Raw genomic sequence first — 16,215 nt, forward strand, 5'->3', positions numbered from 1 at the left:
ACAGCACCCCCCTCCCGTCCTCATCAGAGCAGCCCTTCCAATCACTCCAGAAATCTTAGCATTTATAAAAACCGGCAGATTTATTCCGCGGGGGCCCATTTTCAAGAAGCTGAAGGTGAAGGTGGGAGAGGGGAGGAAAGCTTCCCTCCCCTTTTCCTTTCTCCCTCATCTTATTTTCCCTAAGGGGGTAAAAATGGCCTGGACCCCAAAACCTACCCAAATAAAAAACCAAAAAACTGAGGTTCCAAAAAGTTACAGCATCTTAATTCCTCATAGAAAAGGGGAAGGAGCCGGAGGGAAGGGATGTCCCTGGGGTGAGGGGAGATGCCCCCAGCCTGGTGGGACATCCTCCCCCTTAAATAGCTGCCCCGAATCGGATAAGCCTGGGGCTAAAGCATTTAAAAACTCCCCATTTTATCAAAACCAAAGAGAAAAAAATTTCCCTTCCCCCCAAAACCTAAATATATATATATATATATATATATAATTTTTTTTCCTTAAAAAAACAAAAATTTGAAGGCATTAAGCGTTAAAGTGAAATCTAGAACAAGGGAATGTGACATTCCCTCCTTCCTTCCCCCTACTGTGGGGTTAACTGGTACATCCCCAGCAGAGGAACCTGCCCCAAGGGGATGGCAGCGGGGAAGGACCAAAGGGAGCAAAGGGTGGGGGCCTCCCCAGCCAATCAGCAGCCAGTATAGGAGTGGGCATGGCAGAAGCCACACCCCCTTGGAATTTTCCAAGTGGGATGAGGAGTGGGGAAGACGCATTCCTGTGTAGTCTTCAGCCAATTCCAAGTCAAGTCGACGCAGGGAAAGCAGGGTGACAGGCAAGGTGTGCGGAAAGGAGAAATGGGGTCTTCTGGGGCCCTGTGGTCAGGGGGAACCCCTCTTCCTCAGCTCCTGGACAAAGGCTGGAAGGAAACAAAGGGCAGAGGTCAGGGGCAGAGTCTCCTCTCCCTTCCCTTCCAAAACAAGGCTCTTTCCCAGGGACAGGATCCCTCCAAAACCACCTCACCTTCAATTATTTCTTCTTTCACTTTCTGCAATTCCTTCCTCACCTCTTCCAGAAACTCCTGAAAGCAATGGGGTGCAACCAATCAGGAAGAGTGCCTGGACTTGCAGACACTCATCTCTCCTTTCTTTCATTCATTCATTCATTTATTTATTTTTATTTTATTTTTTTAAAATATTTTTTATTGATTTCAGAGAGGAAGGGAAAGGGAGAGAGAGAGAAACATCAATGAAGAGAGAGAATCATTGATTGCTGCCTCCTGCACGCCCCCTGCTGGGGATCCAGCCTGCAATCTGGGCGTGTGCCTTTGACTGGAATCGAACCTGAGATCCTTCAGTCCACAGGCCGACGCTCTATCCACTGAGCCAAACCAGGTAGGGCTATTTAATTTAATTTTATTTTTATTGACTTCAGAGAGGGAGAGAGAGAGAAACATCAATGGTGAGAGAGAATCATTGATCTTGACCAGCTGCCTCCTCCACACCCCCTACTGGGGATCGAGCCTGCAACCAGGGCATATGCCCTTGACCACAATCAAACCCGGAACCCTTCAGTTCTCAGGCCAATGCTTTATCCACTGAGCCACACCAGCCAGGGCTAATTTCTCCTTTCTTAATGACTGAAGGGCCACACACACACCATGACCTCACTGACAAAGCCGCAGAGGGACAGGAGAATTCTGGAGATTTCTGGATCCTTTGAGCCAGAAGAAAAGTACTGGAGAACATCCAGTACCAGGGATGGCAAATACATTCTATTCTCCTGCCAACTCCTGTTGGTAATGGACGTCTGGGGCCAGTGTGCTGAAAAGGACTCCGGGTACTCACCGGGAAAGTGTAACGTGATAGATTAGTAAGGCCTGTCAAGCGCACTGGAAAAGGGAGTTGTGGATGACACAGACATGTCATCCCTGACCTGATCAAATCTCTCCACTTCTCAGACTAGAAACTGAGTGTCTCCGAGGCCCTTTCTAGAATCACATGGCAAGTCGGTGGCAGAATTTAGACCCAGATCTCTCTTCTTCCTGTGGCCCCTTTCATAGCTCCCCGAACCTCACCCCCAGTCCCCTCGCCAAGCTACCTGTTTCACCCTCTCCAGGTCTGACTCATCGCCGGAGCTGGGTGTAGCGGGGTGGGCCTCGGAAGTGGTCACCGAAGACGACGACTTCATCCTGGGAGAGATGGTGTGGTTTGGGACAGACATGAGGTTAGACAGGGCCTGCCTCCCATTCCACGAGCATGTTACCCCCTACAGATTCAGCAAATCCACCTACTTGGGGCAGGTGGGGCCCCAGTACTGACGACCCACCTTGGCAAGGTTGTGCTGTTCTTCTCCCAGGGTCTCCGCACAGGTTCTGGGGGACAGGCAACAAATCAGAAAGATAAGGGACGAGGAATGCCCCCCCTCATTCCTTCTCCCACAGCCTCATCAGCCCCTGTGCAAACAATCATCTCAGGAGACTACAGTCCCCAGTATTGTTTGCACAGACTCTCTCAAGAATGTGCTTTATGTGTGAGGACAAAGCATCCTGGGATTTGTAGTTCCTGTGGCTAGACTGGGCTGTCACTCACCGCTTTGGGCTGGGACTCTGGCTTCTGGCTCCTCCTGCTGGTGGGAAATAAAACTGTCATGAGCCAGTCGCTGCCACACCTCCGTGCATTTTCCTCTTCCAGGTTCTGTCCAGCCCAGCCTTGTCACACCGCCTCCCCAGTATCCCTACCCCAACGGGACAGCCTAAGGTGTGTGTGGCAGGAAGAGCCCCTAACTCACATTGGCAGATTCATCCTTGGGGGGTTTCTCCCCAACTAGTGTGGCTTTCCTTCTGCAGGAGGGAAAGGCAAAAACAGATGGCTCCAGCCCTCCCTCAGCCACTCAACAAGCCCCCTTCCCAGAGCTCAGAAAGGCGGATTCTAGGGTACAGAGTTGTGGAACTTGTGAACGCGAAGAAAACTTTAATTTTAGAAGTTACAGAGAGCGCTGTTCTCAGGGTAGGATGGGGATTTTGCGTTTTTCACATTTGGGAATCACAAAGTTCTAAGGGCGGAGGGCTCTGGAATTCTAGGAACCCAACTTTGCAGGAATGTCTAAGGTCCTAGAATTTGCAGCGGTTCTCAACCTGTGGGTCGCGACCCCTTTGGCGGTGGAACAACCCTTTCACAGGGATCGCCTCAGACCATCCTGCATATCAGATATTTACATTACGATTCACAACAGTAGCAACATTACAGTTATGAAGTAGCAATGAAAATAATTTTATGGTTGGGTCACAACATGAGGAACTGTATTTAAAGGGCCAGAAGGTTGAGAACCACTGAATCTAGAGCCTACCAGGTGGTTGCAAACAGCCCTCTCAGGAGAATGCAATTGCAGCATTATATCCCAAACCTGACTGTCAAAGAGGGAACTTTCATCCAAAGAAACAACAACAAAAAACACAACGGGAATCAGCCAGCCCACACCTGGCCCTGCTGGCCCAGGTGATAACCACTGGTCTGAGGGTTTGTTCCCAGAGCCTCCCAGGGGCACGGAGGGCTCCGGGCTCGGGCTCACCTCCGGGCCAGCATGGCGTTCATCTCCTCCATGAGCCCGCCCCCTGTGCTTCGACTGCTCTCAGCTTTGGGGGCTGCGGGCCCCCCTGAGGCCTCCTCCTGCTGGAGAAATTACAGAGAGGGGGGCTTTATGCACAGGCCTCCTGATGTCCCCAGGCAACGCAGGCCTCATTCCCCACTATTCCCTCAGGGCCCCGTCTCCCCACACCCTGCCATGTCTGGCCCCCTCACCTTGCTGACTTTCCTGAGTTTGGCTCCGGCAATGGCTGCAGCCAGGCCGGAGGCCCCAGTCCCTCCACCACTGGGGCCAGCTGCTGTGGGCAGAGGCGGTGGAGGGGGTGGGCCTCCCCCTGCTCCATGCCCTACAGCGGAGACCCCCGAGGGGGGCAGACCAGAGGGTGGGGGGGGACCCGGAGGCGGGGGGGGACCCGGAGGCGGGGGAGGTCCTGGAGGCGGAGGCGGTCCCCCAGCTGGGGGAGCAGGTGGGGGTCCTGAAACAAACAAACAAAGGAGGGGGGTGAGAGAGCTGCTCGTTCCTTGTTATCCAGCTGGCCCACCCCCTCCTCTGGGGAGCCCCCCTCCCTCCAGGGACCATGTGAACAATCACCTGCATTGGAGACCCGGCGCTCCAGGTGCTCTGGCTGCCTGAGGAGGGGAGGAGGGGTGAAGGAGCTGCCGTCACTCAGGACCCTGAGAATGGCCCCCACCCCTGGCCGCTCCGAGGTCTCCAGTGAGACGGGCTCCTAACCCCCACCCGCTTCCTTCCCCAGGGCCCAGGAAAGCGGGGCAGCAGGGACAGGGTGAGGCCAAGATGCAAGCACTCTAGTCACCAGACCGTCAACAGCTGGATTACAAAATGCGCGAGATGCTTTAAAGAACCAAGTGTTAGACTCTCCGAAGGGTGAGGGGTTTTTAAAACAGCAGGAGGCAGGAGCTCCTGAAAGCTGAGGTCTAGCCCCTGGGAGTTGCAGTTGGAGAAGTTGGAGAGCTGAGAATTCTAGGAGCCAGGGGCGTGGCAGCGGTAGGATTCCCACCGGGACCGGACCCACCTTTTCTGAAGCTCCGCCTCCTCGGGGGCGGGGCCGTTCTGGACCGACCAGGCGGGCGGCGCCGCCTGTGGCTGCGGTGGTGGTGGCGGCGGGGGTGCTGGAGGCCCACCTCCTGGAAAGCGAGAGTAGAACCCGGTGATGAGTCAGCCCGGAACCTGGCCCCGCCTGCCTCGGGGCACTTTCCCTCCGCTCTCCCGGGCCGGCAGGAACCCTGCCCAGCGGTGCTCCCTTCCTGACCCTCCGGCTGGTGTGGGCACCCGGGCAGGCTCCCCTTGACTGAGCTGATTTGTGGTCGGGGCTGTGGTGATGCCCGAGTGACTGGTGGGGGACAGTGACGGCCCAAAGGGGGCAGTCACTTGCAGACTGGAATTTGCAGAAACAAGACAAAATCATTCAGGATGATTCCCACATTTACTCTTTTTTTTTAATCCTCACCCGAGGATATTTTTCCATTGATTTTCAGAGAGTGGAAGGGAGCGGGAAGAGGAGAGAGAGACAGATCGATTGGCTGCCTCCTGCACAGCTCTCAGTCCCGGGCCGGGATTGAACCTGAAACCAGGCACGTGCCCCTGACCAGAGTCGAACCTGTCCCCCTCGGGTGTGCAGGCTGACGCTCTAACCACTGAAACACCGGCCAGGGCTCCCACATCTACTCTTAACCAGGGGCTCAGCCACAGAGACCCCCAGCCCCAGGACCCTGAAAAGGCTGAAAGCCTGCTCCTTACCACCCCTGGCCTCTGGCGCCAACTGCCCCCCATAGTTCTCTCTGTGCCCCAGACAAGCAAGCCCTTCCCACTGTCACCGCAGCCGCTCCAGGAAGCAGACAGCCCTGCCCCTTGGTGATCTGAAGCTCTCCAGCAGCGACCTGGACCCAAGGCACAGCGGCACCTAACGCCTCGCTGTCCATGGGCTGCCATCACCGGGCACTTGCTAGACATGCAGAGGCTCAGCCCCACCTCAGCCAAACTGAACTGGAATCTGCCTTTTACCCAGATGTCCAGCGATTCGTGGGCACGTTCAGGTTAAGAGCTACCACCTTGGTCCTGGCTGGTAGCTCAGAGCATCATCCTGATAAATCAAGGTTCAATTCTCAGTCAGGGCACATACAGGAATCAACCAATCTATATATATAAAAGCCTAAGCGACTGTTATGACCGAACAACAGGAACAACCGATCAACCAGTTGCTATGACATGCACTGACCACCAGGGGCAGACGCTCAATGCAGGAGCTGCCCCCTGGCCAATCTCCTGTGGCCCTACCCCCGCAGCTGGCCACCCCCTTCCCCCCATAGGCCTCGATCACCAGCCAGGCCGAGGGGCCCCACCAGTGCATGAATTCATACACCAGGCCTCTAGTGAATACATAAATAAGTGGAACAACAAATCAGCATCTCTCTTTCTCCCCCCCTCCCCCACAGCCTCTCTCTCTCTCTCTCTCAAAAATGAATTTAAAAAAAAAGAACTACCACCTGGCCAGTGTGGCTCAGTGGTTGAGCATCAACCTATGAAACAGGAGGTCACGGTTTGATTCCTGGTCAGGGCACATGTCTGGTTGTGGGCTCAATCCCCAGTGGGGGGTGTGCAGGAGGCAGCCCATCAATGAGTCTCTCTCATCATTGATGTTTCTATCTCTCTTTCCCTCTCCCTTCCTCTTTGAAATCAATAAAAATATATTTAAAGCCTGGCCAGCATGGCTCAGTGGTACAGCATCCACCTATGAACCAGGAGTTCATGGTTCAATTCCCCGTGAAGACATATGCCTAGGTTATACACTCGATCTCCAGTAGGGGGCGTGCAGGAGGCAGCCCATCAATGATTCTCTCTCATCATTGATGTTTCTATCTCTCTCTCTCCCTCTCCCTTCCTCTCTGAAATCAATAAAAACATATTTTAAAATATTTATTTTTTTTAAAGAACTACCATCTGGAGATCTTTTTAATATCGATGTCTGAAAACGAGTTGATGATGACATGAGCCAGTACAATACCTGGCAAAGGGCAGAGGGAGCCTTCCAAGAGCCGGAAAGAGCTACACCTTGACTGGGAGGCGGTTGCCCAGGAGTGTACGTGTGAAAATTCATGGGGCAACTGCAGCCTTAGGAATCCAGGGGTACAAGGGGCACACAGGAGCCCACACAGAAGCTTCAGAAAAACTGTCCACGGTAGCAATGAATCAGCCCCACTTGCAGATGAGTAAACTGAGGCCACGAGTAGTGAAGTGGTGGCCCCAGGCCACACGGCAGGGCTCAGGGGCCCCTCTGCCCACTGTTTCTGACCTTCCAACGCCTCCAGGGCACTGGCCATGCTCGCGGCGAACTGTGCGGCGTCCTCCTTGCTGCCAAAGTTGAGGCCCCAGACCTGGCGGGCATCCCGCCACTGGTGGAAGTTGGGGGTGGCCTGGTTATACTTGAGACCCCGGATGATGGCGCAGTTGATGACCACCTGGCAGGAGGGGAAAGGTGGGTGAGGGGGGTGCAGGGCGGAGGGCGCAGCCCTGGGAAGGGGCGGCGGGGGCTTCACCTGCTGGTCTGGCTGCATCTTCCGGCCGACCACCCGGAAGGAGTTGGCCGTGGGGTTGTGGTAGATCTGGACTCGGCTGAAGGCCTGGGGGCCCGTGCCCGCAGGCAGCCACCGCTTGTTGCCATCGTCATAGAGCATCACAGTGGCCCGGCTGGAGCAGATGACCGTCTCGCTGCTGGGAAATGGGGAGAGAGGGGTGAGGCCGGTTAGCCGGAAAGAGGCACCCCTCCAGGCCTGGTCACCTTCTCCATCTGGGTCCCCCTCAGATTCAGGGACAGTGTGAGAGGAAGAGAGAAAACGCGGAAAGGCAGGGGGAGACGGACCCCTGAAGACGCCCAGATGGACAGTGACTGGGAAGGAAAACAGACAGGCGGGACCGAGCCAGACAGACAGACAGACAGACAGACTGGGGGAGACAAAGACACAAACTGGGGATGTGAGACAGACGGGGAGAGGAGAGAGGAAGTCAGACAGACAGAGTGGAAGGGACAAACGGGCTGACATGGAGAGAGAGTTGAGAGGGAGAGTCAGACTGACAATGGGGAGACAGACAAGGGAACGGTGAGGGGAACACATGGAAAGGCAGGGGGTGGAGAAAGAGAGAGATGGACAGTTAGAGAGAGAGAGAGAGAGAGAGAGAGATGGACAGTGAGAGAGAGAGAGAGAGATGGACAGTGAGGGGGGGGGAGATGGACAATGAGAGAGAGAGAGAGATGGACAGTGAGAGAGAGAGAGAGAGAGGGAGATGGACAATGAGAGAGAGAGAGATATGGACAGTGAGAGAGAGAGATGCAGGTAAGTCCGGAGTGAGAGCTGGAGGGGACCCGGGAGAGGGCAGTGGGGACGGGGCAGGAACTCTGGGTGGGGCCCTGGGAATCAGCCTGGCACTCCTGGAGCCTCAGTTTCCCTATCTCTTCCAGGGTTCTCCCCCCCACCCCCCCACACACCCCCACTCCCGCACACATGCGCACACAAACACACTCCCTGCTTCGGTCAGAGGAGGAAGCTGAGGCCCAGGGAGAGGAAGGGTCCCCTGCAGCCAGTTGGGGACAATGCTACACCCTAACCTCTTCTTTTTCCTGCTGCCACCCCATCACCCCACAGTGCCCCAGGCCATCAGCAGACACTCCCTGCTCCCACAGGCCCATGTCTTGGGCAATGACCCAGACAGCCGCGGCCCCACCCTCCAGTGCAGGAGACAGTCCAGTCCCCAGACGGTGACAGCCCAGGGTGACCGGGAGCACCCTCCCTGGCCTGGGCGTCACAGAGGAGTTCTGGAGTAAGTGACATCTGACTCAGCCTTGGGGGGGTGGGGGCGGGTAATCAAGAAACTAGTTCAGAGTTCAGGCCCTGATATCCAGAGACCTGGGTTCCAATCCCAAATCCCCTCGAAGCCACCTACTCCATGTGACTCAGCAAGCAACCCTCCCACCTGAGAACTGCAAACTGGGGAAAGGACAGCCCCCCACCCCCACCCCCACGCCCAGGACAGTGGGAGGAGTAATGAGTCTGGACACGTAAGGCCACGTACTCAGCATGGACTGAGCACTTAGTAACTGTCAGCATCTCTCACATCACAGGCACCCGGAGCACTGCCCGCTCCCCCCCTCTCCTTCTGGGGAGGTTCAACCTCCCCTCCCCCAAGGAGGAAACTCAGGCTCCCAGACAGGAAGTGACTTGCTCAAGGTCACACATAGACCTGGGGGAAGTGCTAGTCCCTACCCGGCCCCACCCCCACCAAACTTTTTCCTGAAAAGAGGAAGTTGGTGGTCAGAGGTTTCCGGGGAGAGAAATTACACCCCACAAGGGCTCAGTCTCAGCCAGGCCTGGGGGCTGGGTGTGAGGCTCAGGCTGTTCAAGACGAGGCAGGGAAAACCCCTCAGCAGACCCAGCTCTGGGTTCCTAGGCCCGGGGCTGAGCGCCGGACACCCCCAAGTTTACAGAAATCCTGGCGTCTCCTTCCTAGGGTGTCCACTCATCAGACACCCTAAGCCCTCTCCTCGGTCACTCACTTTATTCTCCTTCAAGATGGGCACTATTTCATCCTCAGTACGCAAGCGGGGAGCCAGTGGAGGACAGTGAGGCTGCTTGACTGCTCCCGGTCACAGAGCTAGTCAGCAGCAGAATGAGGATTTGAACCCAGGCCACCTGGCAGCCAAGTCCTCAGCCTCAACCGCCAGGAACTGTGTGGGCCCCAACCCAACCCAAACACCAGGTGCTGTTTCCAGACCGGTGCGGCCTCAGGGGCCATTTCTGGCTCCCACCGCCCCCTGGCAGGGCAGGGCAGGGCAGGGCGAAGGCCTCGCCCACACCTGCCACCCACCCACAGGGCTGGCTCTGGCCGGGAGCCCGGTTGTGTTTGCTATCCCACCCTGGCTGCACTTTGCTCTCCCAAGCTGCCTTGCCCTGCCCAAGGCTTTGGCCTGGCCCGAGGGCGCCGGCTGAGTGACCCCAGGCCGGTCCCACCCCTCACCAGGCCGCAGGGTCCCCATTACAGCAGAAGGATCCTGTTAAAACCCGTCAGATGCAGTCCCTTCTCTGGGAGAAAAAAAAGCCAAGGTCTCTCTGTGGCTTCCGTGATCTGTGTGATCTCTGATCTCATCCCTTCCCTCCCCCCAGCTCGCAGTTTCAGCCCCTCTGGCCTCCAAGCTGTTCCTTCTACAGGCACATTCCTGCCTCAGGCGAAGCACTTATTCTTCCTCCACCTGGATCCTCACCTCCCCCAGCTCTTCCTCTGACTACCAGGAAAGTCTCTCCCTCTCGTCGCAGGTCCCACGTCATAGCGTCCACCCCTCCCTGACAGTCCCCATCTGTCCTACAAAAGGTCAGGACCATGAGGGCAGGGATGTGTGTCTCCAGAACCCAGAAGGGTGTCCAGCACATAGGTGTTCAACAGCTGTGAAATCAGCCATCGATGAAAAAGGAAAACTTACAGCAACGGCAGGTGGGTTACAGACACCGTGCTGGGTGCTGCTGAGCTCCAGTTTCCACAAAGAACCTCGCGAGGACCTCAGGAGAAGGACTCTGGTCCTTCCTTTTACTACAGAGGAGGAACCATGGGCACAGAGAGGTGAAGACATTTGTCCCAGGTCACACAGCGAGTAAGCAGGGGGACTGGCATTTGAAACCAAGTCCACCCAAGTTCTTAACCTCATTTAAAGGTGAGGAAACAGCTAAGCTAAAATTTGAAAAAGCCAAGGGCTGAAGTGGTGTGTGTCAGAGGTTTTTCAAAAAAGGTGAGGAGGAGATAAACACATCCGCACACAGTGGTGATTTTTGCAGAGGCTGCTTCTCAGGGGACTAAGAGTGCCTGCCTCCGAGGATGGGCACTGGGGGCCTGAGGAAGGAGGAAATGGACGCATCGCACTCTTCACTTTTTAAAACTGCTTGATTCTTTTTTTATTAGTATTATTAGTATTGATTTCAGATAGGAAGGGAGAGAGAGAGAGAAACATCAGTGATGAGAGAGAATCATCGATGGGCTGCCTCCTGCACGCCCCCTACTGGGGATCAGGCCGCAGCCTGGGCATGTGCCCTTGACCAGAATTGAACCCAGGACCCTTTGGAACACAGGCTGACGCTCTATCCACTGAACCAAACCGGCCAGGGCTTGATTCTTTCTTTCTCTCTTTTTTTTCACCACAGGCTGGTATTACCTAGAAAAAACTCATTCAGTACTTACGTTCAAAAATTAAAACTATAAGCCAGGCAAAACCTGCAACAGAAAATCCCACAGCCAGGAAGCTGGGACTGAGATTCGTCTCTTAGAGTCCCGCATCAGAGAGCCTTCATTCCCAGCCAACGCAGGACCCTCCCTTCCCCACAGGCCCCCACCTCCTGGAAAACTCTAGCAAGTGGTGGTGGATGGGAGAGGGCTCACGTCAACCCGGTGCCGTGTGGCTTCACCTCTCTGAGCCTCTGTCTCCAGCCCTGGGAACCATCACTCAGTGGTTTGCTGTAACGCTTCAAAGAGATAAGAAAAACCCTAAAGCTCATGCACAGGCTCCATATAAGGAAGCTGCGGGTCAAAACAGGGGAGAGAGCCTCTCATCACTGGAGGCAATCAAGCATAGTCACTCTGGTTTACTCAAACCTTCCAGGTCAGAGGCTTGCCCTTTTCTCTGCCCTAAGACGTACCCTACAGCTGCCTGACACCACACAACTTGTGATCCACACTGCGGGCTCCCACACCCAACCTTCCCAAACTACCACTCTTTTGAAACAACCCTGTCAGAGGGAACCAGATCTAGGGTCTGTGAGGCTTGTGTAGGCTCACTCCAGTCCCTCTTCCTGGACCAGTCTGTTTCCTATAAGCGAACAAGAAAGTAAAGGTTCCCACGTGGGTTTCTTTTTTCGTATCTCCATTAACTGTTCATGCAGTGAAAGCATGTTACCTATATATTTTTAAAAGACCATTAAGCCGCCCTAACCGGTCTGGCTCAGTGGATAGAGCGTCGGCCTTCGAAGTGAAGGGTCCCAGGTTCGATTCCAGTCAAGGGAATGTACCTTGGTTGTGGGCACATCCCCGGTAGCGGGTGTGCAGGAGGCAGCTGATCAGTGTTTCTCTCTCATTGATGTTTCTAACTCTCTATCCCTCTCCCTTCCTCTCTGTAAAAAATCAATAAAATATATTTAAAAAAAAAGACCATTAAGCCTAGCCGGTGTGACTCAGTGGTTGAGCATCGATCGACCTATGAACCAGGAGGTCATGGTTTGATTCCTGGTCAGGGCACATGCACGGATTTCGGGCTCGATCCCCAGTGTGGGGTGTGCAGGAAGCAGCCGATCAATGATTCTCTCTCATCATTGATGTTTCTGTCTCTCCCTCTCCCTTCCTCTCTGAAATCAATAAAAATATATATACGAAAAAAACATTAAAGGTTTTCTTTTCCTTTTTCTTTAATAGCATAATACTCTGGAGACAGTCCTAAGTTCAAATTCCGACTTGCTTACTTCCAAACTGTTGGGCAATTTGCTTCATTTGTCCATGCCTCAGTTTCCCCATCTGTAAACTCGAGGTGGGGCAGTCACGACATATCTATCTCTTAGAACTGCTGTTGAGGATTACACTGAATTAGGTACCTAGTACAGTGTCTGCACAAAGTAGATCATTGATCCAATGGTCTCAATTTTTTAAAATAAAAATAATAGCAATGACCGCTATTGGAGAAGAAAGAAATGAACCCAAATTCTTCTTTAGAGTCCCTCTGCCCTGAGAGTCTCAGACTTCCGCCCGGCTTCCCCAGAATCCCAGCTCAAAGTCTAAGACATTAGACACTCAACAAATATTTGTCAAACTGGGGGAAAAAGAGCGTTTATCTTGTAATTTTCCATCTTAACATCCTCTCTTCCAACTGCCCCCCAAGACTGCCACCATCCAAACCAGCCAGAAATCAAAGGATCCTGGTCTGCTCTCTCCCTCAAGGTGGCCTCTGGCTGCATCTTGCTCGGCCCGGCTCTCTCGGAGCCTCAGTTTCCCCAGCTGGATCCAGGGGGCGTGGGTCGAGTTGAATCCTTGCTGTCTTTGGAGAAGAGGCGCAGCCCAGAAAGTCGGGTGTGGCCACTGACAGGCAAGACCCCCCAGGAAGTGGAAGTAACCCCCTGGTGGGACACCCCCAGCTCAGCTTCTGCCCACCCCCCAGAAGGTGGGAGGCTGGGCCTGCACCAGCAGCGGGGGCTGTGGTAGGGCCAGGGCCTCGGGACTGGGCTTGGGGTGGGGGTGGGGGTGGGAGGCCGGCCCAGACACTGCTCCTGCCCTTTTACGGTCTCAGTGAGTGAGGCAGCACTAACTCGGACATCCGCCATCCGCCATCCGCCTTCCACGGTGCTGGGACCGGAAACGCAGGGGGGTGGGGGGCGCCAGGGGCGGGGCGGGGACCAGTGGGAGAGAGGACTCCCCGGGGAAGAGAGCCCCGCTCCCCGGAACTGCCCTCTGTCCAGGGCAGACCTGGAGGGATGTTGCTGTCATGGGAGGAAGGGCAGGCAGGAAGTCTTGAGGGTATCTGGGGGTGTCCCCCTGGTCCCCAATTTTCCAACCATCCCTTTCACATCAGAAGGGACAAATGCGGGAGGTGGGTTCCCCAATGGTCATAAGGAACGCCACCCCGATGTCAGGGGGCGCATGGGGGGGGGGGGGGCGGGAGGATGTGGGCGCCACGGGGTTAACACCCTGCTGTCCCCAGGGGCCTCTCCCTTTGCCGGGGTCTCTGGGGCAGGAAGTCCCTGGGAGAGTGGAGGAAGGGAGATAGTATTGTCTGACTCAGGCCGCTGGGGAGAGATGATGGGGCTCCAGGGGAAGCGAGAATGGGGGGGTCCGGCCCGCCCCCCCCCCCCCGCCCGCACGGGCCCCGCCCTCAGGTGAGCCCAGGAGTTTTGAGGGAGGCCAGGGTAGGACAAAATCCCCGGGTCCCTGGCCCCCTCCCCCCCGCACACACCCCCCAGGATTAAATTCGGGGGGAGACAGCTGGGACGATCTGGGAAGCTGGGTCCCCGGGGAGAGTGCTGTGACCTTGACGCTTCCAGGGCGCCCCCTCCTCCAACCCCGCAGTCCGGCGGCCGGAGGGGGAGGTCGGGGGGAGGGGAGGCGCCGTCGGGGGGCGGGGGCGTGAGCACCGGCCCCCCGCGGACCCGGCCCGCCCCCTCCCCCACGCGCACCAGCTGTCTCGACAGGTGAGTCGGGCAGACAAAGGCCCCCTCCCCCAGCTGCCGCGCCCCCTCCGGCCCCGAGCCGCGCAGGTGGGGAGCGGGCCGCCCTCCTGGCCCGGGGCCGGGGAGCCGCCCTCGGTGCGCGGTCCCGAGGCGCAGGGCTCGCGGGTTCGAGGCGGAGGTGCTGGGCGCCGGGCGCCGGGGGATGGGCGTCCCGAGTGCCTGGAGGCTGCGCCGGGGGCCGCCGCACCGACCTCCTGCACCGGGAGAGCCCCTCCACCGGCGGGGGGGCTTCCGGGTCCTCGAAGTTCAGGAGGGAGTCCCGCTCGGCAAGACTTCCCAGCGGCACGTAAAAGGGAGCCCCGCAAACCAGGGTGGGCGCTCCCATCTGTGTTCCAGGTGCCGGGGACCCCACACCGGCCCCCACAAACCCTCTCGGGGCCCGAGTTAAGATTTGGGGGGATCCTGAGAACTGCCTGAAGCCTGGCCCCCCGGCGGGGAGGACCTGCCAACTTGGAGGGCCGCTGGAAAAAGTCTGAAAAATTCGGGAGTCCTCGGAACGCCCCCAAATCTGAGGTTCTCCCCGGAGAACCTCCCCGGCACCACCGCGGACCTGGGGAGTCGGGGGGAAGAGGTCGACATCTGGAGCTCATCCAAGGGGGCTCGGCCGCAAATCCGAAGCTCCCAGCGACCGGTCCCCAAATTCCAGCCCGGAGCGCGTTGGGGGGAGGGGACAAAGGCGGGGCGGGGGGCCGCGCCGGCGGGGCAGGGTCCGGAGGCTTTGGAGGCTCACCTCATGGCTGCTCCGCAGGCGGGCGGCGCACCCACAGAACGGGGCGCCCCTGGCTCGAGGTTCAGGGGTTCGGGGTTGGCTCCGGGTTCTGCTCAGTCTCCCCCAGGGTCCCGCCCCATAGAGTCCGGCTTCCTGGGGAAAACGTGGACGGGGCCGGGGCGGGTCCTCGGGCGACCTCCACCCTCTGGGGGGTCTGATCGGGGCCCCCGCGACAGAAAGGGGGTGCGACGTCCCCTCCGCGGCGCTCCCCGCGGCCGCCGGCGGCTACAGTGTTACTCTTACTACTGTACTTCCCTCCCGGTGCTCGTTCCAACATCCACTCCCCGTACCCACAGTGCCCTGCGCCTTAAAGGGGCCGCGAGCCAACCGAGGCGGGGGTGGGTGGGGCGGAGGGCGCTTAAAAGGGCAACGCGGAACCTTACGCCCCAACGTTGCTGCTGGGGCCGCTTGCCAGGGTCACTCTCACGTGGGGGGGACGCTCGGTGGAGGGGGAGGGACCCTAGTTCTCCCCACGATGGGGATCCTTAGGGGACCTCAGGGGGGCACCATGCATTCTCGCCCTTCCCATCCACTTCTCCGTTTCTTTGCACTCTGCTCCCTTTGGGGGGCGAGGACCCTCACATTTCCCCCCTTAACTCCTCCCTTCTGACCCCCCAACGTCTCTCTTCTCTGCCAATTTGGGGGGTGACTGAAGGTGCACCCTCTCCCCGGCACCGGCGGGAGGAAGGTGGGAAGGATCCGCCCCTCACTGCCCCCCGCCCGGCCGGGAAGGTGAGGAGGAAGTGGGCCGAGGGGGCGCGGCCGCCGCTGACTCACAGCCGCGGGGGGTGGGGTGCGGCCGGACCGGGGTGGGGGTGAGGCGCCGGTTCCAGGGGGAGGAAACCCCCGGCTCCCGCCCCACGCACGCCCCGCCGTCACTCAGTCCCGCCCGCGGAGAATGGCACGATCATCCCGCAACTGGAGGCCACGAAGGCGGGGCGACCCTCCCCGGTACCCGCTCCCGCGAGCCCCTTCTCCTCGCCACGCGCGGGCTGCGCCCCAACACCCGCCGAAGCTTCCGCAGCGGGTCCCGCCGGCCCCGCCCGCGTGACGTCACTCCTGAGGCCCCACCTCTCCTGCACGGCGCCACCTGGCCCGGGTAAGGTGCCCCAGTCGGGGGCAGAAGCCTGGGGAGTCATCAGTTTGCCGTTTACAATGGGGAAACTGAGGCCTGGGGAAGAGGTCGACATCTGGAGCTCATCCAAGGGGGCTCATCCAGATGTCTTATATCTGGGCTATAAGCCCTCTTGCCTGAACCCCCAGAGCCGGTGGTGCTTGGTGCGAAGTGTAAAACGGACAATACTCAGGGTCCAGATGACCAGGTGAGCCCATCAGCCTTCCCAGCCTTTGTCCAAGCCATAGCCCCTGCCTCGGTGCCGCCCTGACCTCGCCTCATGCTCCTAGGTCATGTGCTGACATTAATTCTTCTCTGCAGAATTGAGTAACTGCTCCAGCTCACCGTGGGAGCCCTTGAACCCTGGCCCACCTGGGTTAGAATTGTTTCTCTGTGTGTCTCCTCAGGCTGTAAGTTCTTTGGGAACAAGTGTAAACTTCATCGTATTTCTGTGACTCACTAACTCAGCCAGGCCCAGAAGAGCATTTCAA

At 57.5% G+C, this 16,215-nt stretch overlaps 1 protein-coding gene across 5 annotated transcripts; it reads right to left on the reverse strand.

The window, feature by feature from the left end:
* Positions 1–61: 61 nt before the first annotated feature.
* Positions 62–14,882, reverse strand: VASP (vasodilator stimulated phosphoprotein). 5 transcript variants are annotated; one of them, XM_070401890.1, is made up of 13 exons: positions 14,572–14,882; positions 7,134–7,308; positions 6,890–7,055; positions 4,613–4,724; positions 4,171–4,208; positions 3,795–4,054; positions 3,565–3,662; positions 2,785–2,836; positions 2,586–2,619; positions 2,323–2,368; positions 2,095–2,185; positions 1,018–1,075; positions 62–913 (listed from the first exon to the last, which is right to left on the reverse strand). In XM_070401890.1, the coding sequence occupies exons 1-13, from the start codon at positions 14,574–14,576 to the stop codon at positions 876–878; spliced, it is 1,173 nt and encodes a 390-aa protein (XP_070257991.1). In that variant the 5' UTR covers positions 14,577–14,882; the 3' UTR covers positions 62–875. The 5 variants fall into 5 exon arrangements, with proteins under 5 accessions (XP_070257991.1, XP_070257989.1, XP_070257990.1 ...); XM_070401888.1 differs by having other exon boundaries at positions 2,586–2,622; XM_070401889.1 differs by having other exon boundaries at positions 3,565–3,665.
* Between the last annotated feature and the right edge of the window lie 1,333 nt (positions 14,883–16,215).

Source organism: Myotis yumanensis, unplaced genomic scaffold (assembly GCF_028538775.1).
Source record: "Myotis yumanensis isolate MYYU_CA2020_CCGP unplaced genomic scaffold, mMyoYum1.0.hap1 SCAF_23, whole genome shotgun sequence".
NCBI lineage: Eukaryota > Metazoa > Chordata > Mammalia > Chiroptera > Vespertilionidae > Myotis > Myotis yumanensis.

Coding starts and splice junctions, on each gene's coding strand:
- VASP (XM_070401886.1), bottom strand. Junction 2,837..3,564: donor AACGCCATGCTGGCCCGGAG/GTGAGCCCGAGC, acceptor TCCCTCCTGCAG/AAGGAAAGCCACACTAGTTG. Junction 2,623..2,784: donor CCAAGGATGAATCTGCCAAT/GTGAGTTAGGGG, acceptor ATTTCCCACCAG/CAGGAGGAGCCAGAAGCCAG.